The 26,753-nt window shown below is 59.9% G+C and overlaps 3 protein-coding genes across 10 annotated transcripts in view; 2 read left to right on the top strand and 1 right to left on the bottom strand.

Moving 5' to 3' along the window:
- The window catches only part of MYRF (myelin regulatory factor), a 42,550-nt gene extending 27,244 nt beyond the window's left edge, over window positions 1-15,306 (top strand). For 2 of the 8 annotated variants that reach the window (XM_066360742.1, XM_066360764.1), the window contains 17 exons: window positions 3,025-3,115; window positions 3,477-3,677; window positions 3,888-3,999; window positions 4,520-4,629; window positions 5,341-5,501; window positions 5,573-5,645; window positions 5,863-5,951; window positions 6,186-6,254; window positions 6,678-6,758; window positions 6,929-7,017; window positions 7,129-7,320; window positions 7,580-7,840; window positions 9,540-9,627; window positions 9,861-9,935; window positions 10,286-10,388; window positions 12,334-12,408; window positions 12,933-15,306. In XM_066360742.1, the coding sequence (XP_066216839.1) occupies window positions 3,025-3,115; window positions 3,477-3,677; window positions 3,888-3,999; window positions 4,520-4,629; window positions 5,341-5,501; window positions 5,573-5,645; window positions 5,863-5,951; window positions 6,186-6,254; window positions 6,678-6,758; window positions 6,929-7,017; window positions 7,129-7,320; window positions 7,580-7,840; window positions 9,540-9,627; window positions 9,861-9,935; window positions 10,286-10,388; window positions 12,334-12,408; window positions 12,933-13,013 (1,951 nt within the window). In that variant the 3' untranslated portion in view covers window positions 13,014-15,306. The remainder of the gene's footprint in view (window positions 1-3,024; window positions 3,116-3,476; window positions 3,678-3,887; window positions 4,000-4,519; window positions 4,630-5,340; window positions 5,502-5,572; window positions 5,646-5,862; window positions 5,952-6,185; window positions 6,255-6,677; window positions 6,759-6,928; window positions 7,018-7,128; window positions 7,321-7,579; window positions 7,841-9,539; window positions 9,628-9,860; window positions 9,936-10,285; window positions 10,389-12,333; window positions 12,409-12,932) is intronic. The other 6 variants (XM_066360757.1, XM_066360731.1, XM_066360736.1 and 3 more) reach the window with 5 other exon arrangements.
- A 649-nt stretch (window positions 15,307-15,955) lies between these two features.
- On the bottom strand, window positions 15,956-19,448 carry TMEM258 (transmembrane protein 258). The gene is made up of 4 exons (XM_066360718.1): window positions 19,317-19,448; window positions 17,379-17,488; window positions 16,683-16,819; window positions 15,956-16,058 (listed from the first exon to the last, which is right to left on the bottom strand). Exons 1-3 carry the CDS (start codon window positions 19,317-19,319, stop codon window positions 16,693-16,695), a joined length of 240 nt encoding a protein of 79 aa, XP_066216815.1. The 5' UTR covers window positions 19,320-19,448; the 3' UTR covers window positions 15,956-16,058; window positions 16,683-16,692.
- Window positions 19,449-19,600: 152 nt separating this feature from the next.
- FEN1 (flap structure-specific endonuclease 1) lies at window positions 19,601-25,878 on the top strand. Its single transcript, XM_066360709.1, has 2 exons — window positions 19,601-19,768; window positions 23,819-25,878. The coding sequence occupies exon 2, from the start codon at window positions 23,841-23,843 to the stop codon at window positions 24,981-24,983; it is 1,143 nt and encodes a 380-aa protein (XP_066216806.1). The 5' UTR covers window positions 19,601-19,768; window positions 23,819-23,840; the 3' UTR covers window positions 24,984-25,878.
- Window positions 25,879-26,753: the final 875 nt, after the last annotated feature.

The following is a 26,753-nucleotide window of genomic DNA, read 5'->3' as shown; positions in this document are numbered from 1 at the left end:
GGGGAGGGTTGCAGGGGGTGGGGGCGGGGGGAGAGAACTGAGCAGGCAGTCCTGTGCCCTGTGCATCTGCCCTGGGGAGGGTTGCAGGGGGTGGGGGTGGGGGTGGGGAGAACGGAGCAGGCAGTCCTGTGCCCTGTGCATCTGCCCTGGGGAGGGTTGCAGGGGGTGGGGGTGGGGGTGGGGAGAACTGAGCAGGCAGTCCTGTGCCCTGTGCATCTGCCCTGGGGAGGGTTGCAGGGGGTGGGGGTGGGGAGAACTGAGCGGGCAGTCCTGTGCCCTGTGCATCTGCCCTGGGGAGGGTTGCAAGGGGTGGGTGGGGGGGAGAACTGAGCAGGCAGTCCTGTGCCCTGTGCATCTGCCCTGGGGAGGGTTGCAGGGGGTGGGGGTGGGGTGGGGGGAGAACTGAGCAGGCAGTCCTGTGCCCTGTGCATCTGCCCTGGGGAGGGTTGCAAGACGTGGGGGGGGGGGGGAGAACTGAGCAGGCAGTCCTGTGCCCTGTGCATCTGCCCTGGGGAGGGTTGCAGGGGGTGGGGGGGGGGGGGGGGAGAACTGAGCAGGCAGTCCTGTGCCCTGTGCATCTGCCCTGGGGAGGGTTGCAGGAGGTGGGGGTGGGGAGAACTGAGCGGGCAGTCCTGTGCCCTGTGCATCTGCCCTGGGGAGGGTTGCAAGGGGTGGGGGGGGGGAGAACTGAGCAGGCAGTCCTGTGCCCTGTGCATCTGCCCTGGGGAGGGTTGCAGGGGGTGGGGGTGGGGTGGGGGGAGAACTGAGCAGGCAGTCCTGTGCCCTGTGCATCTGCCCTGGGGAGGGTTGCAAGAAGTGGGGGGGGAGAACTGAGCAGGCAGTCCTGTGCCCTGTGCATCTGCCCTGGGGAGGGTTGCAGGGGGGGGGGGGGGGGGGGGGGAGAACTGAGCAGGCAGTCCTGTGCCCTGTGCATCTGCCCTGGGGAGGGTTGCAGGGGGGGGGGGTGGGGAGAACTGAGCGGGCAGTCCTGTGCCCTGTGCATCTGCCCTGGGGAGGGTTGCAAGGGGTGGGTGGGGGGGAGAACTGAGCAGGCAGTCCTGTGCCCTGTGCATCTGCCCTGGGGAGGGTTGCTGGGGGTGGGGGGGGGGGGGGGGGAGAACTGAGCAGGCAGTCCTGTGCCCTGTGCATCTGCCCTGGGGAGGGTTGCAAGAAGTGGGGGGGGGGGAGAACTGAGCAGGCAGTCCTGTGCCCTGTGCATCTGCCCTGGGGAGGGTTGCAGGGGGTGGGGGGGGGGGTGGGGAGAACTGAGCAGGCAGTCCTGTGCCCTGTGCATCTGCCCTGGGGAGGGTTGCAGGAGGTGGGGGTGGGGAGAACTGAGCGGGCAGTCCTGTGCCCTGTGCATCTGCCCTGGGGAGGGTTGCAAGGGGTGGGGGGGGGGGGAACTGAGCAGGCAGTCCTGTGCCCTGTGCATCTGCCCTGGGGAGGGTTGCAGGGGGTGGGGGTGGGGTGGGGGGAGAACTGAGCAGGCAGTCCTGTGCCCTGTGCATCTGCCCTGGGGAGGGTTGCAAGAAGTGGGGGGGGAGAACTGAGCAGGCAGTCCTGTGCCCTGTGCATCTGCCCTGGGGAGGGTTGCAGGGGGTGGGGGGAGAGAACTGAGCAGGCAGTCCTGTGCCCTGTGCATCTGCCCTGGGGAGGGTTGCAGGGGGTGGGGGGGGGAGAGAACTGAGCAGGCAGTCCTGTGCCCTGTGCATCTGCCCTGGGGAGGGTTGCAGGGGGTGGGGGTGGGAGAGAACTGAGCAGGCAGTCCTGTGCCCTGTGCATCTGCCCTGGGGAGGGTTGCAGGGGGTGGGGGTGGGGGGGGAGAGAACTGAGCAGGCAGTCCTGTGCCCTGTGCATCTGCCCTGGGGAGGGTTGCAGGGGGTGGGGGGGGAGAGAACTGAGCAGGCAGTCCTGTGCCCTGTGCATCTGCCCTGGGGAGGGTTGCAAGGGGTGGGGGTGGGGAGAACTGAGCAGGCAGTCCTGTGCCCTGTGCATCTGCCCTGGGGAGGGTTGCAGGGGGTGGAGGTGGGGGGAGAACTGAGCAGGCAGTCCTGTGCCCTGTGCATCTGCCCTGGGGAGGGTTGCAGGGGGTGGGGGTGGGGGTGGGGAGAACTGAGCAGGCAGTCCTGTGCCCTGTGCATCTGACCTGGGGAGGGTTGCAAGGGGTTGGGGGTGGGGAGAACTGAGCAGGCAGTCCTGTGCCCTGTGCATCTGCCCTGGGGAGGGTTGCAGGGGGTTGGGGGGGGGAGAACTGAGCACGCAGTCCTGTGCCCTGTGCATCTATCTGCCCTGGGGAGGGTTGCAGGGGGTGGGGGTGGGGGTGGGAGAACTGAGCCGGCAGTCCTGTGCCCTGTGCATCTGCCCTGGGGAGGGTTGCAGGGGGTGGAGGTGGGGGGAGAACTGAGCAGGCAGTCAGTCCTGTGCCCTGTGCATCTGCCCTGGGGAGGGTTGCAGGGGGTGGGGGTGGGGTGGGGGGAGAACTGAGCAGGCAGTCCTGTGCCCTGTGCATCTGCCCTGGGGAGGGTTGCAGGGGGTGGGGGGGGAGAGAACGGAGCAGGCAGTCCTGTGCCCTGTGCATCTGCCCTGGGGAGGGTTGCAGGGGTGGGGGGTGGGCACAGGCAGTGGGCCAAGCCCCAGGGGCCTCTAAGACCCTTGTGTGCCCCAGGTACTTCATGCTGGTGGTGGGGGTGGGCACAGACAGTGGGCCAAGCCCCGGGGGCCTCTAAGAGCCTCGTGTGCCCCAGGTACTTCATGCTGGTGGTGGTGGTGGGCACAGGCAGTCCTGTGCCCTGTGCATCTGCCCTGGGGAGGGTTGCAGGGGGTGGGGGTGGGCACAGGCAGTGGGCCAAGCCCCGGGGGCCTCTAAGAGCCTCGTGTGCCCCAGGTACTTCATGCTGGTGGTGGTGGTGGGCACAGGTAGTCCTGTGCCCTGTGCATCTGCCCTGGGGAGGGTTGCAGGGGGTGGGGGTGGGCACAGGCAGTGGGCCAAGCCCCGGGGGCCTCTAAGAGCCTCGTGTGCCCCAGGTACTTCATGCTGGTGGTGGCCCTCCAGGCCCGTGCGCAGAATCAGAACTACACGCTGGCCGCCCAGATCTCAGAGCGCATCATCGTGCGGGTGAGGGCCACCCCCCCCCAGGGGCTTGAGAGCTGGCAGAAATAGTGGGGTACTGGGGAGTCAGGGCCTGGAGTGCTGGTCCTGCTGGACACTGGCTGTGTGGCCTTGGGCAAGGCTCCACCCTCTCTGGGGCTCGGTCTCCTTCTTCATAAAGTGACCAGGTGGACAGGACCTGCTGGCTTTCTGAAACCCCACAGGGGACTGGAAATGACCATGATGAGGGGGACAGTTTAGGTTGGGCGTAGGGGGGTGAGGAGCCCTGGCTGGAGCTGGGGGGGGCGGCTGCGGTCTCTCCCTCTCCCAGGGGGCCGCAGGCCTCCTATCTCCCAGGCCTGACCAGTTCAACCCCAACTCCTGCCAGGCCTCCAACCCAGGCCAGTTTGAGAGCGACAGCGACGTGCTGTGGCAGCGGGCACAGGTGCCCGACACGGTCTTCCACCACGGCCGCGTGGGCATCAACACCGACCGGCCCGACGAGGCGCTGGTCGTGCACGGCAACGTCAAGGTCATGGGCTCGCTCATGCACCCCTCGGACCTTCGGGCCAAGGAGCACGTGCAGGAGGTAGGGGTGGGGCGCGGGTGGGGACCCTGAGCTGCTAGTGGGCGGGGCGATGGCCGGAGAAGGAAGGCGGAGAGCCGGGTCTGGACCTCTGGACCCCGGTATCAGGGTCACCCCTCCACTCTGCAGCCTCTGGGCTGCCACCCCCTTGGGCTCCAGGCCCCGGACCAGCCCAGAGGGGAGGGGTTCCGTCTCAGACCTGTCCCCGTGCAGGTAGACACCACGGAGCAGCTGAAGAGGATCTCCCGCATGCGGCTGGTGCACTACAGGTACAAGCCGGAGTTTGCCGCCACCGCCGGCATCGAAGCCTCGGCGCCAGAGACGGGTAAGGGCCGGATTGCGAACAGGGGGCTGGAGTCCAGGAACCCAGTAGCCCTGCCCCCCCATCCTCTGTCCCTCCTCCTGGGGGCCCCACCCCTGGGAACCCTGCTCTCTAGAAGTCCCGTCCTTCAGCCCCTGGGAAATCACGCCAACCCAGGTGGGTCCTTCACTCCTGGACTCTGGAAGTCCAGGAATCGTGCCCAGGGTCCTTGGGTCCAGGGTCCTTGCCCCTCTGCTCTGGGCTGAATCCTGCCTTCGGCTTCCTGGATCCCTGCTCCCTTCCCATGGGATTCTTACTCCTGGGGATCCATCCCTTCCCCCAGCCAGGGGAACCCCACACCTTGACCCCTGGAACTGTGACCCTGTGAACACCTGTCCTCGCAGCCCATGCTTCAAGGCTACTTGGAGCTCAAATCTCTAGTAGCGCCCAGAACTTGGCCTCTCCAGCCCCCGCCCCTCTTTACCTTCGGTGCTGAGGCTGGTTATCCCCGCCCTCCACACATACTTGGCCTGTCCCTCCCCAGGTGTCATCGCCCAGGAAGTGAAGGAGATCCTGCCTGAGGCCGTGAAGGACACCGGAGATGTGGTCTTTGCCAACGGGAAAACCATAGAGAACTTTCTGGTGGTGAACAAGGTCTGCACCGAGGAGGAGCCCGACGGAGCCCAAGGGGCGAGGGGCGGGCCAGCTGGAGGACATCCACCCCTCCGAAGGACGGGGGCCCCGAGGGCAGTCCACAGAGGGCAGGGGCAGCCCGATCCTCCCTCCTGCTGCCCCGGAGTGCCCTGCCCAATCCCACAGGGAAGGGAATGAACTCCAACGGGGAGGTGGGGACTTGGCCACTCTGTGGCTGTGTGACAGGACAAGAGGAACCTTGCTGAGGGTCAGTTTCCTCCCCTGCGGAAAGAAGGTGCCAATAGTAACTGCTGAGACATTCTCATGTGGCTACCGCAAAGCTTAAACACGTGGTCTCTCGTGAGGATGGTGCCTGCACCTCTCCTGGCATGAGGCTGGGCACCAAGGGGCATGTAACATGCTGTGGAGTCAAGCTGAACAGTCAAGTGCCGAAGTGTGAGGCACATTCGTTAGCGGGGGAGATGGGAGAGCAGGAGCCCCTGGGAGAGGGGCGCCGACAGGGGGCGGGGAGGGCTGTTCAGGCGGGGGAGGTGGCCTGAGCCCAGGGCAGGGGCCGGGGCCAGCTGGGGGCAGGCACAGGGAGCCAGGGGAGCTGAGGCTGGACCGGAGGAGAGGCTGGCCTGGGGAGGGAGGCTTCGAGCCCCCCGCCCCCGCTCCCCAGCGGGCATCTGGGCAGACCGCGCCCTCAACACGGGCCGTTGGCTGTGTCAGGAGCGCATCTTCATGGAGAACGTGGGGGCCGTGAAGGAGCTGTGCAAGCTGACCGACAACCTGGAGACGCGCATCGACGAGCTGGAGCGCTGGAGCCACAAGCTGGCCAAGCTGCGGCGCCTGGACAGCTTCAAGTCCACCGGCAGCTCGGGCGCCTTCAGGTGGGGGCGCGGGCCGGGGCGGGCAGGACCGCGCCCCAGAGTCACCTCTGACCCTGGCCCTCTTGCTGCAGCCACACAGGGAGCCAGTTCAGCCGGGCGGGCAGCGTCCCCCACAAGAAGAGGCCCCCTAAGGTGGCCAGCAAGGTAAGGGCGGGCATAGGCAGGAAACAGATTGACCTGGGGGGGCTCGCCATCCCCCACGGTTTTCCCTTCCTGTCCTGACCCCCTGCCCGCCCAGCCCTGTTTTTCCTTCCTTTCCCTCTGCTCGCCATGGGAATGAGTCAACCTTGGCACACCCTCTTCCAGCAAAACCCTAAGTCTTGGGCTTTTCTGCTTCTTCCCTTTTCCTCTGGGTCCTCAGCCATCGTCGGTGGTCCCGGACCAGGCCTGCATCAGCCCACGCTTCCTGCAGGGGACCATCATTGCCCTGGTGGTGGTCATGGCCTTCAGGTGACTTGTTCTGCAGGCCCTGGGGTGGCTGGCTAGGGGAGCTGAGCTGCTCACGGGCCAAGGCCTGGGGGAAGAGGAAGATGTGGCCTAGGAAGGCCCCTGAGGTCTTGGGGAGGGAGGTGGGCTGCTTCATTCTGCCTCGTTCCCCCGGGGCCGGGAGCCCAGACCCTGCCCGAGAGAGGGGGCTAAACTGTGGCTCCACCTCTCACCGTCGCCCTTTCCTGCGGTCCCCAGCGTGGTGTCCATGTCCACCCTGTACGTGCTGAGCCTGCGCACCGAGGAGGACCTGGTAGAGACGGACGGGTATGTCTCTGGAGGCCTGGCTGCCCACTGGGCCACCAGGTCAGGCAGGGCTTCGGTGTGCAACCCGGGGTTAGCGGATCATGGAGGCCGTGCCCTCTAAAGGGGGTTCCACCCTAGGCTGTCAGCCTGCTGGAGGCTTGTAGGGCTGGGTGGGAGGGTCTCCGGGGGGGGCAGGCTGTTTGCCAGTCCCCACAGAAGCTGACATTTCTCTCTAGCCCAGTCAGTGCTCCTCCGGGGAGCTGGACCTGAGGGTCAGAGGCACCTGACGGGCCCAGGGTGGGCAGGGGCAGGGGCAGGAGGGCTAGGGGGGACCTTGGGCGCTGTCTGCCCACTGCCAACATCAGCCCCGGGGCCATCTCTGACTGTGTCTTCTCTCTCCTCCCCTGTGCATGTCTCCCCCTTTTCCTCTGTGCTGCCCCTTAGCTCTTTTGCCGTGTCTACTTCCTGTCTTCTGGCCCTGCTCCGGCCCCAGCACCCTGGGGGGAGTGAGGCCATGTGCCCATGGTACGTGTCTGGGTCCAGCCCCTCCCTGCTGCCTCTGGCTCTCGCTGCCCTCTGCTGGCCCCTCTCCCCTTCCCTGTGCTCCTCCTCCCGTCCCTCCTGCTTCTTGGGGACTCCCAGGCCTCCCTGCTTGGGCTCGCCCAGCCCGCTGAGCTCAGCCCACCCTTCCCCAGCAGGTCCAGCCAGAGCTTCGGGACCACTCAGCTCCGGCAGTCTCCTGTAACCACTGGGCTGCCAGGCGCACAGCCCTCTCTGCTGCTGGGTGCGTGCCTGGGGTGGGCTTGGCGGAATGCGATGGGGGAGAGGTGGCTGTGTTCTGGGTGGGGGGCAGCAGAGCCCCCCGCCTGGCTCATACAGCCTCTGGCTTCTTCAGTCACCACCAGCCTGACCAGCTCAGCCTCGGGACCAGCCGTCCGCACCTTAGACCTGTGCTCCAGCCGCCCCTGCCCAGTCGTCTGCTGCTCCTCCCCCACCCCGAGCCCTACCACCGACCCTAGTCTGCACCCCAGCTCTAACCCCAACCACGGGCTCAGCCCCAGCCCCAGTCCCCCCACTAACCACTCAGGTATGACTGTTTTGGGGCCAGAGCTGGGGTTGGGTTGGGTTTGTTTTTAACCTGAACGCAGAGGACGACCCCAAAGACTCATTGTGGCGCGGTGGCAGGGTGTCCTAGGGCCCAGAATGAGGCTCTGGAAAAGTTTGGGGGTCGCCTTGGGGGGACTACGAGACAGAAGAGTGTCGCCAGAGTCCAGTGGGTTCCTAGAGACAGGTGGGAAGGAGGCGGCCAGCTCCCGCTTCTCAGCCTGCCCTGGTCCCATCCACAGACCCCAGCCAGATGGCCCTGCTGCCGGTCACCAACATCAGAGCCAAGTCCTGGGGCCTGTCAGCCAATGGCATTGGCCACTTCAAGTATCCAAAGAGCGTGGAGCCTGTGGCCAGTCCTGCGGTCCCCTTCCCTGGGGGGCAGGGCAAGACCAAGAACAGCCCCAACCTCCGCATCCATGGCCTCCACGGCCGGGCCCGCCGAGGGGCCCCCCAGCCCGGCCTGGGCCCCGCCCATCCCACCCAGACCCGGGACCAACCAGGTACTTGTCCTGCCCCTCTCAGCCCAACCCAGCAAGGCCCACTTCAGCCCAGTCTCCTGAGTGCCTGGGTGCAGCACTGTCGATCAGCAAACACTTGCTGAGCATTACTAAGCACCCAGGAATCCGGCCAGGAGCCTTACACAGATCGCCTTACTTCATCTTCACAATACTGCTGCAGGAGAGGAACTGTCCTCATTTTTCAGAGGAGAAAACAGAGAGGTAGACAAGCGAAGTGACTTGTCACGGGTCGTGTCATCCATCTGAGGCAGAGCTGGAATCTGATACCAGGTCTGCCTGACTCCAGGGCTTGGCTCCTGTGCTTTTCCAAACCTCAAACCTTTGGTTTAACCAAGCCGGAGAACCCTTTCCCGCAGAGGTTTCCAAACCCGGTTCCTCTGCGGTGCCCGGTGAGCTGCCGGGGAGGCCGAAGGGGAGGCCCAGAGCCTTTCTGGCTTCCACCAGGTATTGGGCCTCCTCATCAACTTTCATCTGATGGGTTTTGTGGCTTAAAGGAAGAAAAAAAAAAAAGCTGAGAACTGTGGCTTGTTGAGACTGATGTTCAAAGTGACGGGGAACCCCACGGGGCAGATGCTCAGCAGACAGCCATTTCCTGGGCCTGCTCGGTGGCTGGCTCTGTACAGGGCACTGGGCAGAGACATGCCTGGCCCCAGGGAGCTCCCAGACATGAAAACACAGCAGTGCGATGAGACTCCCACAGGACTCACGGGCGGCTTGGTGGCTGCGTAGGACGCTCAGCCCAGGCCAAGGTGGGGAGGTGGTCAGGGAAGGGTCAGGAAGGACTGGGATTCGGTCTCTGCTGAGAGTAGGAGTTTGCCCGAAACAGAAGTGGAAGGGCGCTATCCATAATGTCCTTACCTGATACCCACCCATGGCCCCGTGGACGTCTGGGTCCTGTTGGGTTCCTTGGGGCCTCACAGAGTTGCAAATGTACCAGGTCCAGTGGCTAGTGGCCCCAGGTCCCCTTCCTGGGTGGACGGTTAGGTAGCAGCAAGCCTGGAGACGGGCTGAGATGAACAAGAAAACCTGCCCCCCACCCCAAGTCACACTCAGTCCCAGCCGCACCCAGCCGATCTGTCAGTGGTGGGCTTGTTCAGAGAGGACCACAGCAGAGGTATGCTGGTGTATGTTTAACAGCAGGCTTTCGGGGGTGGGGGCCCTGGTTTGTGTGTGTGAGCACTCCCGCTGGGACTGATTTCCAGCCACCCAATCGACTGAGTCCAGAGAGGGTTAGGGGTGTGTGCAGTCGGGAAGAGAGGCCCAAGTGTGGCCTCCTGGACGCCCTGGCAACGGAGGTGGAAGACCCCTGCCCCTGGGCGTTCTGGGCCTCAGGTGGAAGACCCCTGCCCCTGGGCGTTCTGGGCCTGTCCATGAGACGGGCCTCAGGTGGAAGACCCCTGCCCCTGGGCGTTCTGGGCCTCAGGTGGAAGACCCCTGCCCCTGGGCGTTCTGGGCCTGTCAATGAGACGGGCCTCAGGCTCCTGGGGACTGGCTAGTCCCAGGCCTGCTGAGAAAGAGGGTGCTGTGCCGCAGCCACTGTGGGGGGCTGGAAAGAATAACATGCTTTATTCATACTAAGTGTGAGTAACCAGATCTGTCAAGGCAAGGCCTGGCTGCTTCCCGTCTGCGTGCTGCCTGGTCACCCTCCTCCTCCTTGCCCTAACAGCCTCCTTCCCCGCAGGCCCTGCACCCTCCCTGACCTCCGTCCAGGTGCTGGAGAACCTGATGCCCATCACCTCCCAGTACTGTGCCCCACAGGATGCCTGCAGGTGGGCGTGGCCCCCTCCCTCCACCCCAAGGACAGGGTTCCTCCGGTGACATGAGCCCAGGCAGTACCGATGTCCAGATCGTGCCTCGCTCAGGGAGGAACCCCCCCACAAGGTGGGGCAGTCCTTTTCTAGGCCCCTGAAGGGTTCCAGTATAGGCCGGGGGCTGAGGGGGCAATTGGGGTGGGGGCCCGTGGGGGTGGCCTTGGGCTGAGGAGCCAGCTCTGTCCCTCCAGGCCTGGGAACTTCACCTACCACATTCCTGTCAGCAGCAGCACCCCACTGCACCTCAGCCTGACCCTGCAGATGAAGTGAGTGCGGCCGGGGGAGGAGAGAGACATTGGGGAAGGGCACGGAGGGTGCTAACTTGGCCTGCTCTGTGCTTCACTGGCGGTGTGACCCTGGCCGTCTCTGGGCTCCACTTCCCCGTCTGTAGAATGGGCCGCTGTGTCACAGAGACCCTGAGGACCGGAGGGCAAGCCTCCGTGTGGGAGGGTTTGTAGCTGTTTGGGACCTTGACCTTCAGGTGACATGTTCAGGCTGTGTGAGGATTCTGTGGCTTGTGTCAGCGGGGTGGGGGTGGGGTGAGTGGAGGGCTGCAGAGGGAGGCTGGGGTGGAGGACCGTGGAAGCCCACTCCCCTGCTAACTTCCCTTCCCCAGCTCCTCATTCCCCGTGTCCGTGGTGCTGTGCAGCCTGACGTCGGAGGAGCCCTGTGAGGAGGGGGGCTTCCCACAGAGCCTCCACGCCCACCAGGACACCCAGGTAGGGGCAGCTGGGAAGCTTGGGCCAGCCAGGCCCCAGAGCACAGCTGGGCCCCCACATGGGTGAGGAGAGGGAGCTGGGGGTCAGAGTCAAGGCCTCTCCACAAGGGACACTTGGGGGCCTGGGCCTCTGTGCGTGGGTGGGGAGGTATGTGCACCATTCACTGCTGAGCGTCTCCGGCCCCGGCCCTGCCCTGCCCTGGCAGAGCCCTGCAGAAGAAAACGGTCCCACAGGATTAACTTGAGGGCAATGGTAGGGACAGAAGGGAGTCCTGGGTGCCCAGGGCAGGGAGAGCTAACCTTATCTGGTCTCCAGGTCATGACAGCCGTTGGAAAAAATTATGTTTAATTAGGATGAGCGCTGAACGACAATTTGGGGACAGTGTCCCAGGAGTAGGGGAACAGCAGGTGCAGAGATCTGGAGGCAGGGAGAGCGTGGCATGTCGGCAGAGGTGGAAACATAGTGGGGGCTGAGTTGGGAGGCCAGCAGGTCAGGAGCCTGGACCTCCAGCTCAGGCTGGGCAAGTGGCACCGTTCCCTCTTGATTTTTGGAAGAGCCCTTGGGCTACAGGCAGAGGGCGGCCTCCTGTTCCGGGGGCCACTGTCTAGTTCTTCACTGGCTGTGACCTGAAGTTGTGACTTTCAGCACAAGTTAAGGGGAATTTCTTCTACCCTTCAGGTGTTTAGTCAACAAACATTCACTGGGACCTCCTCTGTAGCAGGCCCTGTGCTGGGCCCCGTTGCGGGGAGGTGGAGACGGGAGTGCGTGTGCACAGGCCTCGCCTCCCAACAGTGCACTAGCCAGATAGAAACAATGCGCAGGAAGTACCCTGGCTGGAGGATGGAGTGGGTGAGGGTCCTGGGAGGCCCGGGCCCTGGGGCCCCGCAGAGAAAGGAGCACAGGAAAGTGAGGGACAGCCAGCCCCGCAGGGTGCCGTGTGGACGTGGAGCCCAGGCCTGAGCACACACACGACAGACGTGGCCAGCTCAGGTAGGGCTTGGGCAAGCCACCTGTGGCAGGCTTCACACTGTCCTGCCGGGAGACAGCGTGACAGGCCTGGGTTTGTCCCGCTCTGACACGTCAGTGGGGTTTTGGGCAAGTAACTGTTTCTTCATCTGTAAGCAGTGCCAGCACACTGGGCTGCAGTGAAGAGGTTAGTGAACTACTCTGATGTGCGAGAGCATAGTGGACAGAACACAGGGGAGAGAGGCAGGCGCCAGCGCCCTGGGCTGCAGTGAAGAGGTTAGTGAGATACTCTGATGTGCCCAGAGCGTAGTGGACAGTACACAGGGAGAGAGGCAGGCGCCAGCGCACTGGGCTGCAGTGAAGAGGTTAGTGAGATACTCTGATGTGCCCAGAGCGTAGTGGACAGTACACAGGGAGAGAGGCAGGCGCCAGCGCACTGGGCTGCAGTGAAGAGGTTAGTGAGATACTCTGATGTGCCCAGAGCGTAGTGGACAGTACACAGGGAGAGAGGCAGGCGCCAGCGCCCTGGGCTGCAGTGAAGAGGTTAGTGAGATACTCTGATGTGCCCAGAGCGTAGTGGACAGTACACAGGGAGAGAGGCAGGCGCCAGCGCACTGGGCTGCAGTGAAGAGGTTAGTGAACTACTCTGATGTGCCCAGAGCGTAGTGGACAGTGCACAGGGGAGAGAGGCAGGCGCCAGCGCCCTGGGCTGCAGTGAAGAGGTTAGTGAACTACTCTGATGTGCCCAGAGCGTAGTGGACAGTGCACAGGGGAGAGAGGCAGGCGCCCGGTGAGGCCAGCCATAGACTCGCAGGTACTGGCCAGGCTGCCTGAAGGCGGCTGCCACCACCCCCCAAGGCAGAGCCCGCTCCTCCCACCCTCCTCAGCCGCCCTCCCCGCCCTACACCGTGCTGCGGAGACAGGGCTGGCAGCCGTGTGAGGGCCGGGGCCAGCCACCCTGACTCTCCACTTTCTCCAGGGCACTTCCCACCAGTGGCCGGTGACCATCCTGTCCTCCCGGGACTTCACCTACCACTTCCAGGTGGCACCGCTGGTGAGCACAGAGCTCAGGGCAGAACCTGGGGGCCCTGGCCGGTTGGCTCAGCGGTAGAGCGTCGGCCTGGCGTGCGGGGGACCCGGGTTCGATTCCCGGCCAGGGCACATAGGAGAAGCGCCCATTTGCTTCTCCACCCCCGCCCCCCCGCCCTCCTTCCCCTCTGTCTCTCTCTTCCCCTCCCGCAGCCAAGGCTCCATTGGAGCAAAGATGGCCCGGGTGCTGGGGATGGCTCCTTGGCCTCTGCCCCAGGCGCTAGAGTGGCTCTGGTCGCGCGGCAGAGCGACGCCCCGGAGGGGCAGAGCATCGCCCCCTGGTGGGCAGAGCAGTCGCCCCTGGTGGGCGTGCCGGGTGGATCCCGGTCGGGCGCATGCGGGAGTCTGTCTGACTGTCTCTCCCTGTTTCCAGCTTCAGAAAAATACAAAAAAAAAAAAAAAAAAAAAGAACCTGGGGCAGTGTGTGTGGGGAGGCTCCGGCCTTGCAAAGCCAGGCCGCCTCACCCGGTCCCGCTGCCTTTCCACCAGGGTCAGGCCAACTGCAGCGCGGAGGCCCCGGTCCGGCCGGCCACGGACTACTACTTCCGCTTCTACCGCCTGTGTGACTGAGCTGCCCTCCCCAGGCGGCCCGCCCCAAGGCCCGGGCGCCGGGCACCCCTGCCACACTGGACGCGATGGTGTCACACTGGAGCCTGCGCCCACCAGCTCTCCACCCTCCACTGGCGCTCCCTCCGAGACTGAGCTGGGCCTGGCCCTCCCCCGCCTGTGAAACTGGAAGTCCTCACACTGGAGCTGCTGTTCCTGTTACCACTCCTGCCACGCGCCCTGGAGCCAGGGACCAGGACGGGACCGGTTCACAAATATGGGGGGTGGAGGGCCGGCTTCAAGAGCCCTGGAAACAAGAGGAAGCCTGCGGCTCTGTCCAGAGCCCACCCTCCCCTTTTGAGACTGGGCGCCATATTCTGGGCCTCCGAGAACCGGGCTGCCTGAGACCAGCAGGGGCTTGGACGGGAACCCTGAGACTTGGCTGGAACCGTGCCTTAGTGGCGGGTGGACAGCCCTCAGGCTCAGAGCTGCACCCGAGGGCGGCAAGGTGGTGGAATCTGGGGGTTTGACTGTTACGCTGGACTTGCACTTCAAAGCTTTAAGTGTGGCCAGGTCTCTTCCCCCTGGGAGAGCCTGGCTCCAAGAGCTCCCGGGGCAGCGAAACCAGCCCCGATGGGCTGGAGACTGACCAAGTGCCTCATGTACACTTAGTCCCTGGCTGGCCCAGTGGCCCAGTGGGCCGGGTAGGCCTTGGCCCCCTGAACCTGGACTATCCTGGAAGGGAAGGTCCCTGTGAGCTGCCAGGTGGTGCAGCCCCAGGGACTGGGCTCTTGGGCACTGCCACAGCTCACACTGGTGTTGGTGACCCATCATTCTCTGGGCAGAGGAGCAGGAATCCTTGCAAGGCAGCAGGCCGTCTGGGCTGATGGGTAGTGGACACAGATAGCTTTTGCTGTTATTAATGAGTTACTAAAATGCACTTAAACCCAGACAGGAGTGGGAGGATGGTGACGGAAAGCCCAACGTGGGCCAGAGCCCTGGGATGACATTGCAAAGACCGGACCCGGCTCTGACCCGTCCCAGGGGCCTTGAGATACCGACCCCACTCCTGACCACCAAGACTCTGGCCCCTCCCTCCACTCTTGTCTGCTGGTGGCCTTGTCGCCCCAAGTCAAGGGCTCCCCTGCTGAGCCTGGACAGTCAAACTGGAGGGACCAATGCCTGGCAGCGGCCCCATCTCTGCCCAACCTCCTCCCAGGAATGGGATGGGGGCTCAGGTTAGGGCAGAAGTCTTATCTTCAGTGCCAACGTTAACTTGTCCGAGTGGGTGCCTGCAGCAGACCGAGGCCACATCTGGCTTGTGGATAGGGTACGGAAATCATTTAGCCGTGTCTGCCATGGGTTCAGACATGCAGACAGGACCGCCCGCCTGTCCTGTCCGCCACCTCTTTGGGAACTAGGCCTCGTCCCTCTCCTACCTCTCATTCTGTCTGAACGGGAGGCCTTTCTGTCGGGGCGGAATCTTGAAACTGCAGGCCCCCTTCCGCGGTGGCTCTCAAAGCACTTACCCTAAGGATGGGGAGACAGCGGGGGTCTGAGTGCCAGCTGCTCAGCCCCTCCCCAATGCAGCCCCACTCCCTCATTCTGACTAGGAATCCCCTGGCTCTCATACCATGCAGGGGGCCCAGCCTTAGTACTGCTCTGTTCTCTCCTCCCACAGGGGGATCCTCCCTAAACGCCTTAAAACTGCTGAGCCTCACTCCTTTGTGATAGGATGCTGGGGCTTCCTCAGTGGGGGGTGTGTTCTCGGACTGCGGCCCCTCAGTTCTTAACTGGAAAGTGACCCTCCACTGCCCCCTGGAGCCCATCTGGACACAGCATAGCCCCAATCTGGTTAGCAGCTGGCTGTTTCCATGCCTGGGGTGCGGATCCTCAGTGCCCGGTTGGGGCCAGACAGGGGCTCCAAGCTGCTCGAGGGGGGTCAACCTTGGACCAAAGTTGCCTTCAGCCCAGTAAGGCGATAGGGCCTCAGGGAAGGGGAAGGGGCCGCCTGCAAGTGCTGCTGAGTGGGTCTCGGCTCCAAGCCCTGCCCAGGGTCCGGCAGCCAGCTCTCCCTTTCTCACTCCCCTTTGGGCTAATCTCCCCCAAGCTTCAAGCTGTACATAGGGCCTCTCAATGCACAAGACCCCTGCCCTCATTCTCTCTCCCGTAAAAGCCTGCGTGTGCATAGAGCGCCCTCCCTCCCTGTTAACACCCCCCCCCCCCCCCGTTCCTGTCCCCAAGCTTTGAGTCGTATTTATCGTGTACCAACTCCCTCTGACTCTGGAGCAGGCCGAGGGGAGCAGCCCTGGGCCTGTCTGCTTCCTGTCCCCTGAACTGTTCTTTTCTTCCGAAGTAAATACACGTATATAAATAAATGTATAAATACAGCTTTGTATCTGAGCATGCCCCCGTCTCTTCTTCAGATTGTTCTGGTGGGAGATGAAGTCGCCTGAGGGCCTAGGAGATAACACACTCTTGGGGTTCCCTGGCCGATGGAAGCTTTACACCCCACTATCTTTTTTAGCCTCGTGCGAGGCTTGGGGACTGGACTCAGCAACCCCTTCCCTTAGCAACACCCTAGGAACCTCCCACTGCCTGACCCGGCTCAAAGGTGGCCGTCCTAGGGAAAAGCTCAGCCTTGCCCAGGGAACAGCCCGGGAAGGGCGGTGGCAGCTGCAGCAGAGGACTGGCCCAGGGCAGACTGGTTGGTGCGGGCTCCTAGATAAGTCTGCTCTAGAAACAGCAGAAGAGGGGAGGCCTGCCCCTTCCCGTCCACAGTGAGCCTTCAACCACAAGCACTAGACACCTCCCCACCCGTGCCCCTCCCAGGGACGGAGCAGGTCCCCACAGCAGGAACCGTCTGGGAGGCAGAAGAGAAACAGGAAGGGCTGGGACTGGGGAAGCAAGGTAGGTCCCAACCCCAGCACCCACTCCCACTGCAGAAGGGGCACCGGACAAGATGGTCACACTTCTGCCTTTATTGTGAGCAGCAGGCGGGACACTTCCAGCAACAGTAAAAAAGTTAATTTACAAAAGCAGGGATTCGGTGAAGCTGCCCTGTGGAACCTAAGAAAGGAGAGGGGTGTCAAAATGAGACCAGAGATCTCCTTCCCACCCGCTTTCTACCGAGCCCCGAAGCTCCCGGGCACCCCCTTTGAAGCTAGCCCATTCTCATGACCTGTTTGGTGGGTTATCTGTATTTTGTTCTTTTATCACTTAGTCAAGATTTATTTCAATGGCCAAAGACATTCAGACTAATCCAAACAGTGCTCCTTGCGGCAAGTGGTAAGCCTTATACCCCCTCTGGCCCCCTCCTCAACAGCCTGTCCAAGTTCCTGGGTAAGAGCCCAGAGGCACGGACACGGGAAGTCCTCCCACAGCCCGGTCGAGGCCCTGGCTGCCGCCTGCTAGTTGGCTCCACAGGTGTTGGTTTCCTTCCCAAAGTTTAGGGATGGTTATGAGGTAATGTCTGTGAAAGAGGGCTGTACACAGACAGAATGTACAGCTGACAACGTAGGTCTCCCTGGGCTCCAACCCCCACTGGGAACAGGGAAGGAGGCGCATGGGTCTGGTGCTCCTGTCTGTCCTTCTGAGTCTGTCTCCGTGAACCGAGGAGGCGTGCAGGCCCGAGCACCCAGTGCTGTGGGCCTGGGAGCTTGCTCCAGCGTCCCGCCCGGGTACAGCTCTTACCCTTGGGAGCTTATACGTAGATGCCGACCCAGAGCAGCAGGAAGAGGACTCCAAAGCCCATGAAGAGGGAGGCCACCAAGGAGATGAGCAGCTCTTTGTAGATGTCCCGAGTGTACTTGGTGGAGGTGACCTCGTAACTGCCAAGACGGTTCAGGAGAAGCAAAGGGACTGACTGTACGGAGCAGGGCGCACGGCCACTGCAACTCTGGGGGAAAGGTCTGGGCTGTGGGCTCTCTGCAAGGTTTGTCTGACTTAGTGCAGCCAGGCAGAGGCCCAAGAGATGACCTAGACTCTGTTGCTCCATACTACCCCTCTATGACCCAGGAAGAAAATGAGGCCCAGAGGGGTTAGGACACTTGCCCCAGGTCACACAGCAATGAATGGTGGAATAAGACTAGTGTTCAGAGCTGCTGACACCAGGAGGCAGCTCTCTCTATACCACCTTCCCAACTTCATATCTGCCCCGAGTCCAGTCCAGCCAGGTCCTCTACTTACTGCCCTAGAAATCTGAAGAGCAAACTGAACTCGCCTGAACTTGAAAGTGAATGCCACAACCTAATCCTGAACACCAACGGCCTTCCCTCGACCTCCTTCCAGCCCCACACCAGGTCAAAATTGGCGGGGTTCATTCACGGTTTCTGCCTCAGTTTCCCACATCCCCGATTCAGGCCCATTTGCTGCTCAGTGGAAGGATACACGAAGAACCAGGCCGTGAAGAACATGCCAATGGCCAACAAGACCACGGTCAGGTGGGGGAAGACAGCGGGGTTCACTGGGCTGGTGTATCTGCTCATGGCCTCGAGCTCCTAGGAGAGGACATGAGATCGGAGCCATTAAAGAATCCCACGACTTCAGCTCGAGGGGGGGGGGGGGGGACGACAGGGTCCCAAGGAGCCTCCTGTTGCTGTGACTGCTTAAGGCCTGTTTCAACCTGCGAAACGCGGAAATCCTTCAGAACCAACATCAACCGATTCAGTTTGGGAGTGACAACAATTACATCTGAAACTAAGGTGGCACTTTATCTTTTTAATTATGAGACAAGACGGGCGTCTGACAGTCAGGCCAGGACACAGAAGATGACTGATGAACTATAGGTTGATGGCCCCTAATACTTCCTGGGGCTACGGACCACTGTGGAAAAACAGTGATGAAAGGTTTGGACTCTCTGCCTAAGAAAAACCATATATTAAGAAAAAGTCTGCCTATAATTTTAGGAGCTTTATGGACACACATCTGTAGGCACTAGACCAGTACTGAGACCTCAACTTCTAATTTTGTGTTTTTCTCACTACGCTACTATGGAATCTCAGGATCTACAGGCAAAAGACATCAGTTAAAATTCTGGCTCTACTAGGTGAACGCGAGTCTCAGTCAAGGAGTTAGAACATCTCACCGGGGTGACGTATGATTTAAGAAAGATGATGAGGCCCTGGCCGGTTGGCTCAGCGCTAGAGCGTTGGCCCGGCGTGCAGGAGTCCTGGGTTTGATTCCCGGCCAGGGTACACAGGAGAGGCACCCATTTGCTTCTCCACCTCTTCCCCTCTCCTTCCTCTCTGTCTCTCTCTTGGAGCAAAGATGGCCCGGGCGCTGGGGATGGCTCTGTAGCCTCTGCCTCAGGCGCTAAAATGGCTCTGGATGCAACAGAGCGACGCCCCAGATGGGCAGAGCATCGCCCCCTGGTGGGCATGCCGGGTGGATCCCGGTCGGGCGCATGCGGGAGTCTGACTGCCTCCCCGTTTCCAGCTTCAGAAAAAAAAAAAAAAAGAAACATGAATGTCAAAGCATCTGGCTACTGCCTGGCATATAGTTGGCTCGATAGGTGTTTGTTTCCCTCTCAAAGTTTAGGGACGATTATGAGGTAATGCCCATGAAAGAGGGCTCTAAACATACAGTTCCGTACAAATGCTAACTTCCATTGTCACCCACCAGCCACCGCTTCTCAAGTCCTGAACATAACAACTCTAGAGAAGTAAATCGACCCCATTGTTGTAAGAGACACTGGACTTCAATTCGGTAAACATTTATGCTCTTCGCCCCTCCCCAAATGATAAAGACAATCGCTGCCATTTACTGCGCCTCCAGTTGCAGGCCCCGTGTTTGGCACTGGGAATACAAAGATGAATAGACATCATTTCAGGGCTAGAGGCACGTCAGACGGTGGTCACGAGGAGGCGTGGCAGGTAACAATGAAGTCCAGGATACGTGGCAAGAAGTCTTTTACAGAGGATGGGGGGGCTCCAAGGAGGGGCCCATTGGCTGAAAGGACTGGAAAGACTTCACCAAGAAGGTGACATTTGCCCAGGGCCTTGTAGTATGAGTACGAGTGCGGCAGGGAGAAGAAACTTCTAGACAGAGAGAACAGCCTGATCACGAGTAAGAGAGATAAAAGCGCCAAGATATTAAAAATGCACCTCACGTTCCCCGCCCTTAAAACTGAAGAGAGAGAAAACCTCAGCCTCAGGGGTCCACGGCGGGGGGCTTCCCGGTCCCGCCCCTCAGCCCAAGCCGGAGGCTATGGGAGCCTCGCGCTCCCTGGATCACGGGCGTCCGAGGCCTCTGCGAGAGAGACAGGATTTGGGACGGCCCCCGAGGGGTCCTCACAGCCCTGGTCCAAACGCCCCTCAACCTTCTCACCATTTTGCTGGGTACAGGATAACCCGCCGTTCCGCCACCGGAAAAACACGTCGGCAGACAGGAGCGCTGTGCAGCCGGAAAAGGAAGTGCGCCTGCGCAAGTGGCATTGTGGGACTTGTAGTCCTGTTTTGGGTGTAATGAGAGCTAGGGCCTGCGAGGACCTTGGACGGAGTGAGGGCAAGCGGTGGAGAAGGATAGGATAGCGTCCCTGAGAGGGGCCGTTCACCTTGCCGGAACTGTTTGACGTGAGAAGCTGGCTGAGAGGTCGGGGCCTGCACTACACTTCCCAGGAGGCTGTGCGCACAGCGGGTCACGTGACGTGAGCGCGGGCTTTGGAAGGCGGTGGAAAGAGAAGACCCGCGGGCGAGCTGAGACGGGAGCGGGGCTGAGGACTGTCCTGGGCGACACCGCGCCAAGCGCTAGCTGCCGAGACCTCGCGCCCCTGCAGCCAGGTGAGACCCCAGGGGAAGCGTCTCCGAGGGCGGGCGGGGCCTGCTTTGCGCTGGGGGCTGGCGGGGGCCGGCTGCCGCGCGGGGCGGAACGGGAGTGCTGTCCCGCCACTTTCCCGCAGTGGTAGGACCAGTGGCATGACCTCCGAGCCCCTGTATCCATTTGTAGAAAGAGGATGATAACCCCATCTCGAGGGATCGTTGAGAATTTTAGCCAAGGTCCTGTGTAGACCTCGCTGTCGGATGCTGTGGGGGGACCGCCGGCTGACAGGGCATTGCCCCCCCCCCAGCGGTGTGCGGGTGCTGGGGGACCCGCCGGCTGACAGGGCATTGCCCCCCCACGAGCGGTGTGCGGGTGCTGGGGGGACCGCCGGCTGACAAGTGCAGTGTGCGGGGGGTGGGGGGGACCGCCGGCTGACAAGTGCAGTGTGCGGGTGCTGGGGGGGACCGCCGGCTGACAAGGCATTGCCCCCCCCCACCGAGCGGTGTGCGGGTGCTGGGGGGCCCGCCGGCTGACAGGGCATTGCCCCCCCAGCGGTGTGCGGGTGCTGGGGGGACCGCCGGCTGACAGGGCATTGCCCCCCCCCAGCGGTGTGCGGGGATGGGGGGACCGCCGGCTGACAGGGCATTGTCCCCCCACCGAGCAGTGTGCGGGTGCTGGGGGGGACCGCCGCCTGACAGGGCATTGCCCCCCCACCGAGCAGTGTGCGGGTGCTGGGGGGCCCTCCGGCTGACAAGGCATTGCCCCCCCACGAGCGGTGTGCGGGTGCTGGGGGGCCCTCCGGCTGACAGGGCATTGCCCCCCCAGCGGTGTGCGGGTGCTGGGGGGGGCCCGCCGGCTGACAAGTGCAGTGTGCGGGGGGTGGGGGACGCCTATACAGCACCCAGTGCGTGCCGGGACTTCCTCGCTGTCACTGCAGTTAGTCCTCGCAGTGATTCTGCCACACAGGCATGGGATCCATCTTTTATTTTACAGATGAGAAAAACCAAACTTTTTTTTTTTTTGCTTAAGCCTTTCATTCTTTTCACCCATAAAACCAAAGTTAAACTACTTAGTAACGTCACACAAGAAGTGACTGATGCTACCACAGATGGTTTCAAGGCCACTGCCATCCACAGGGAGACAGAAGAGAGGGACCTGAGAAGGGGCTGGAGGATGGGGGGGGAAGGGCTCAGCTGGGTGGGAGTGGGGAGAGGCGGCCCCACCCAGGGCGCAGGGGGTGGGACCTGAGCACGAGATGGGAGGGTCTTTCTGCCACCCGAGATGTTTGAGCTTAAGTAGGAGGAGGCGTGGAACAAGGTCCCTGTGCTTTATTCGGAAGGAACTCTGTGCGGGAAGAACGAGAACAATTAGAAAGCCTAATATGTAATATTTCGTAGAATATTGAACACATGCCACCAGTGGGTACATGGTGGCTTTAAGTGAGTGACACACACACACACACAATCCTTTTTTTTTGTATTTTTCTGAAGCTGGAAACGGGGAGAGACAGTCAGACAGACTCCCGCATGCGCCCAACCGGGATCCACCCGGCTTGCCCACCAGGGGCGATGCTCTGCCCACCAGGGGGCGATGCTCTGCCCCTCCGGGGCGTCGCTCTGCCGCGAACAGAGCCATTCTAGCGCCTGGGGCAGAGGCCAAGGAGCCATCCCCAGCGCCCGGGCCATCTTTGCTCCAATGGAGCCTTGGCTGCGGGAGGGGAAGAGAGAGACAGAGAGGAAGGAGGGGGGTGGGGGTGGAGAAACAAATGGGCGCTTCTCCTATGTGCCCTGGCCGGGAATCGAACCCGGGTCCCCCGCACGCCAGGCCGACGCTCTACCGCTGAGCCAACCAGCCAGGGCCCACAATCCTTTTTTAACAGTTATACATTTAACACGTGTAAACTAGAACTGATGTAACAGACATGGCTGCAAGTGAGTTCTCTTTTTCAAGTTCTCTTAGTCTTTAAACAGTTGTGTTCGTTTTAATGAAAATCTTAAGTGAATGAAAGCACAGGTTTTGATGGAAGTAGCAAAAACTGTGCGTGGGGGGGGCGTGGTTTCGTCCTGGCCGCAGTTTGGGGAACACCACCTTAGGAAGTACTTGTTGAGGGGCCTGAACCACAGAGATGCAGTACTGGGCGGAGAGACGAGGTCAGCACCTGGGGTGAGAGCCCTGGAAGGCACACTGCAGAGAGAGCATGCCAGGAAAGGGTCGAGCGCTCCTAGCGACATTGCGGCAGAAGTAGAGACTCTTCGTTGCTGAGGGGACACTGCATGAGAAAGCCACATTGGACCTGAAGTGACTTGTTTTAAGGAATCGGCTCAGGTGATGACAGAGATTGACAAGTTTGAAAGTGGCAGGGCGGCAGGCTGGGAACTGAGGCAGGACTTGACGCTGCAGTCCTGAGGCGGCAGTCCTTCCTCGTGAACGCTCAGGGTTCGCTGTGGAGGTTGTTCCGATGGTTCGGGTGAGGCCCAACCCCAGGATGGAGAGCAGTCTCCTTTACTTTCAGTCAGCTGATTGTAGATGTTAGCCACATCTACAAAATAGGGTCACAGCAACACCGGGTTCAGTGACTGGGTACTGGAGCCTCCCAGCCCACACACAAAACTAAGCATCACAGCTGTACGGGGAGGGAGGCGGAGGCGTGAGTGTCGCGGAGGCGTGAGTGTCGTGGAGGGAGGTGGAGGAATATATTGGCAAGAAGATGGATGCTCATTTTTATTTTACCACTTGACACATTCAGTCGTGTAGTATATTATGGTTGCTCTGGTATCTGTCTCATCTCACCTTTGTCTAACCCAGGGGTCCCCAAACTACGGCCCCGGGCCATTTATCCGGCCCCCGCTGCACTTCCGGAAGGGGCATCTCTTTCATTGGTGATCAGTGAGAAGAGCACATTGACCATCTCATTAGCCAAAAGCAGGTCCATAGTTCCCGTTGAAATACTGGTCAGTTTGTTGATTTAAATTTACTTGTTCTTTATTTTAAATATTGTATTTGTTCCCGTTTTGTTTTTTTACTTTAAAATAAGATATGTGCAGTGTGCATAGGGATTTGTTCATAGTTTTTTTTATAGTCTGGCCCTCCAACGGTCTGAGGGACAGTGAACTGACCCCCTGTGTAAAAAGATTGGGGACCCCTGGTCTAACCAGTATTTGCCTGTCCTTCAGGGCTCAGTTCTGCCTTTGTGATCCCTAGACTCCTCGAGTTGGCCAGGTACACTCTGGATTTACATGGTCCTTGATGCAGATGTCTGCTGTGGCCCTCACCCTAGTGTTGTCTTAACCACAAAACTTGTTTTAATTTTAGAGAAAGAGGAAGGGAGAGAGAGAGAGATAGGAACATTGATCTGTTCCTGTATGTGCCCTGACTGGGGATCTAACCCTTAGTCTCTGTGCTTCAGGATGATGCTCTAACCAACTGAGTTATCCAGCCAGGCATTATCTACAAAATTTTAAGGCCCTTAAGGACATCAGCAGTGTCTTATTCCTCTTAGTACCCAGTTCATTTATACTCAAGAAGCCTTAGTTCGTATTAATTGAGTGTAGTCCCTTGCTAGACTGTAAGTTTCAGCAGTGGAAACCTTGTCTTGTTCATCTTTTCATTTTCTGCAGTGCTCACTTGGTGTCCTTTTTGTTGTACCAAATTTATTTAGATGAAGGCTTGAAGTTGGTGAGATAGCACCAATTATAACTTTTTTTTTTTTTTTTTTGGTATTCTTCTGAAGTTAAAAGCAGGGAGGCAGTCAGACTCTTGCATGTGCCCAACCGGGATCCACCCGGCATGCCCACCAGGGGGCGATGCTGCGTTGTGGCCAGAGCCATTCTAGAGCCTGAGGTGGAGGCCGTGGAGCCCAGGGGAAGAGAGAGACAGAGAGGAAGGAGAGGGGGAAGGGGGGAGAAGCAGATGGGCGCATCTCCCATGTGCCCTGGCCAGGAATCAAACCCGGGACTTCCACACACCAGGCCAACACTCTACCGCTGAGCCAACTGGCCAGGGCTCAATTATAACTTTTTTTTTTTTCATCTTTTCAGTTCCTCCCTGACTTACTTGCCTTTCTTTTTCAGCTACCCCTTCCTTTGCACTGCTATGGGTATTCAAGGCCTGGCCAAACTGATTGCCGATGTGGCCCCCAGTGCCATCCGGGAGAATGACATCAAGAGCTACTTTGGCCGCAAGGTGGCCATTGATGCCTCCATGAGCATTTATCAGTTCCTGATTGCTGTTCGCCAGGGCGGGGATGTGCTGCAGAATGAGGAGGGCGAGACCACCAGCCACCTGATGGGCATGTTCTACCGCACCATCCGCATGATAGAGAACGGCATCAAGCCCGTGTATGTCTTTGATGGCAAGCCGCCACAGCTGAAGTCCGGCGAGCTGGCCAAACGCAGTGAGCGGCGGGCTGAGGCCGAGAAGCAGCTGCATCAGGCTCAGGCTGCTGGGGCCGAGGAGGACGTGGAGAAGTTTACTAAGCGGCTGGTGAAGGTCACCAAGCAACACAACGATGAGTGCAAGCACCTACTGAGCCTCATGGGCATCCCGTACCTCGAGGCACCCAGCGAGGCAGAGGCCAGCTGCGCAGCCCTGGTGAAGGCTGGCAAAGTCTATGCTGCGGCCACGGAGGACATGGACTGCCTGACCTTCGGCAGCCCTGTGCTAATGCGGCACCTGACTGCCAGCGAGGCCAAGAAGCTGCCCATCCAGGAGTTTCACCTGAGCCGGATCCTGCAGGAGCTGGGCCTGAACCAGGAGCAGTTTGTGGACCTGTGCATCCTGCTGGGCAGCGACTACTGCGAGAGCATCCGGGGCATTGGGCCCAAGCGGGCCGTCGACCTCATCCAGAAGCACAAGAGCATCGAGGAGATCGTGCGTCGGCTCGACCCCAACAAGTACCCCGTGCCGGCAAACTGGCTTCACAAGGAGGCCCAGCAGCTCTTCCTGGAGCCTGAGGTGCTGGACGCGGACTCCGTGGAGCTGAAGTGGAGCGAGCCAAAGGAAGAAGAGCTCGTCAAGTTCATGTGCGGCGAGAAGCAGTTCTCCGAGGAGCGGATCCGCAGTGGGGTCAGGCGGCTGAGCAAGAGCCGCCAAGGCAGCACCCAAGGTCGCCTGGATGACTTCTTCAAGGTGACCGGCTCTCTCTCGTCAGCTAAGCGCAAGGAGCCAGAACCCAAGGGATCTGCTAAGAAGAAGGCAAAGACTGGAGCAGCAGGGAAGTTTAAAAGGGGGAAATAAATGAGTTTCCCTTCGTTATACCCCCTTGGCCCCAGAACGTCTGCCTCGTACCCTTAAGTTAGTGCTAGAGAGACGTCCCGGGGCCGGCGGGGTGCTTCTCCAGCACTGCCCTCGCAGTCCTGCATCTCCCGTTTACTTGATCTTACGGCAGGAAAGGCCACAGAGTACTTTGTTTTCTTTTCTTAGCTCAGGAAAGCGTGTCAGGCTTAAACCACCTTTCAGTCAGTTGAAGGGACACCGAATCTTGTTACTTAAAAGTGATAGCAACAAGCTCTGAAGAAGGGAGAGGAAGGTACATGGTAGAGAGAAGACTGTGGAAATGACTTCCTGGCTGACCAGCTGTTGTACAGGGATGACGGAACCAGACCGTACTTCCCTGTCTGGTTCAGCCCTGACCCGCCTGAAGGACAGCCGGAAGGAATCTTCAGGCTTACCAGATAGGAAGATGCTGAGATAGAGCAGGCTGGAGTCCCTGGAGCTGGAAACATGGGTTGGATTACTGGCTGTGCCCGGGGGTGGGCAGAAACTTGAACTTGCTATGTAACTTGAATCTTAGTTATTTAGAGGCATAAGGTGGCTTAGTTCTCATGGTCTCTTGAGGCAATCAAGTGAGTTGAGACTGGGATAAGAAACTATTGCCATGTGCTGTTTTTGGTTTAAATGTATGAGAAAAGAGTCAATAAAATTATAAAAGTAGGCAGAATATAGTGTTCTTTTCACTCGAGAGCGGGCTGGAATGGCACCCTGTTGACAGGTGGTTTCAGCGTGGCCACAGGATGGCGCCGTGCTCCAGTGAATGGCCCGAGCAGCTTGGGTGGTCATGAGCCATTTGGAAAGAGATGCTGGTTTTATGTCATTTTTTACCTACTGTGTATGATAAAGAAACTTTTTTGACAAAGCCTCACATTTTACTTCATTAATTTTTTTTAAAAATTCACTGATTTTAGAGATTGAGACGGGAGGGGAGCGGGAAGCAACTATGAGGAGTTGTTGCTCCTCATCTGTGCCTTTACCGGCCCAGCCCAGGGTTCCCAACCCGCAGCCTCACATTCCAGGTCAGCACTGGAGAAATCCTCACAGTTCAGGTCAACTGAGGTGCACTCAAGCATTCACCAGTTTGTGTGTCGTCAAAGCTGCCATTCAGAAGTCACTTCCTTGTTCCTTTTGCGACATCAGATTCAGGTTTCTTTCTCAGAGATGGGATGTTTTTGTACTTGGCAGGCTTTGTGATCCTGGTGAAACTTGGTGGGGAGCTGTCCTGTTTCAGTGTTTCTTGTTTTTAGCATTCCTATCATTGCCATGGGAAGTTAACAAGAACACACAAGTGGTCTGAAATCTTAGTGTTTTTGACAGATTAAGTAGGTAGGACACCAGAGATCCATGGTTTTCAACTTTTGATGGAGCAACCTACTTTTCAAACGAAGATCTTACGAGGAATCTCAGGATGTAAGAGCCCCTCTGGCTGAAGCAGGACTAGGATAGTTGTGACAGGGGGCTGGGAAAACCACTGGTGCTGACACAAGAGTTCTGTCCTGGGAATGGGTCTTCATTTTGTTTCCTGTTGTCTCAGTTGATGAATAAAACCAATCTTTCCAGATTGAGCCAAGCTACACCCTTATTTGGGCTCCATTTTTTTTTTTTTTTAACAGAGACAGAGAGTCAGAGAGAGGTATAGATAGGGACAGACAGGAACGGAGATGAGAAGCATCAATCATCAGTTTTTTGTGGCAACACCTTAGTTGTTCATTGATTGCTTTCTCATATGTGCCT

Source organism: Saccopteryx leptura, chromosome 1 (assembly GCF_036850995.1).
Source record: "Saccopteryx leptura isolate mSacLep1 chromosome 1, mSacLep1_pri_phased_curated, whole genome shotgun sequence".
Taxonomy (NCBI): Eukaryota; Metazoa; Chordata; class Mammalia; order Chiroptera; family Emballonuridae; genus Saccopteryx; species Saccopteryx leptura.
The sequence above is the reverse complement of the archived record's forward strand: the minus strand, read 5'-3'. Positions and strand labels throughout refer to the sequence as shown.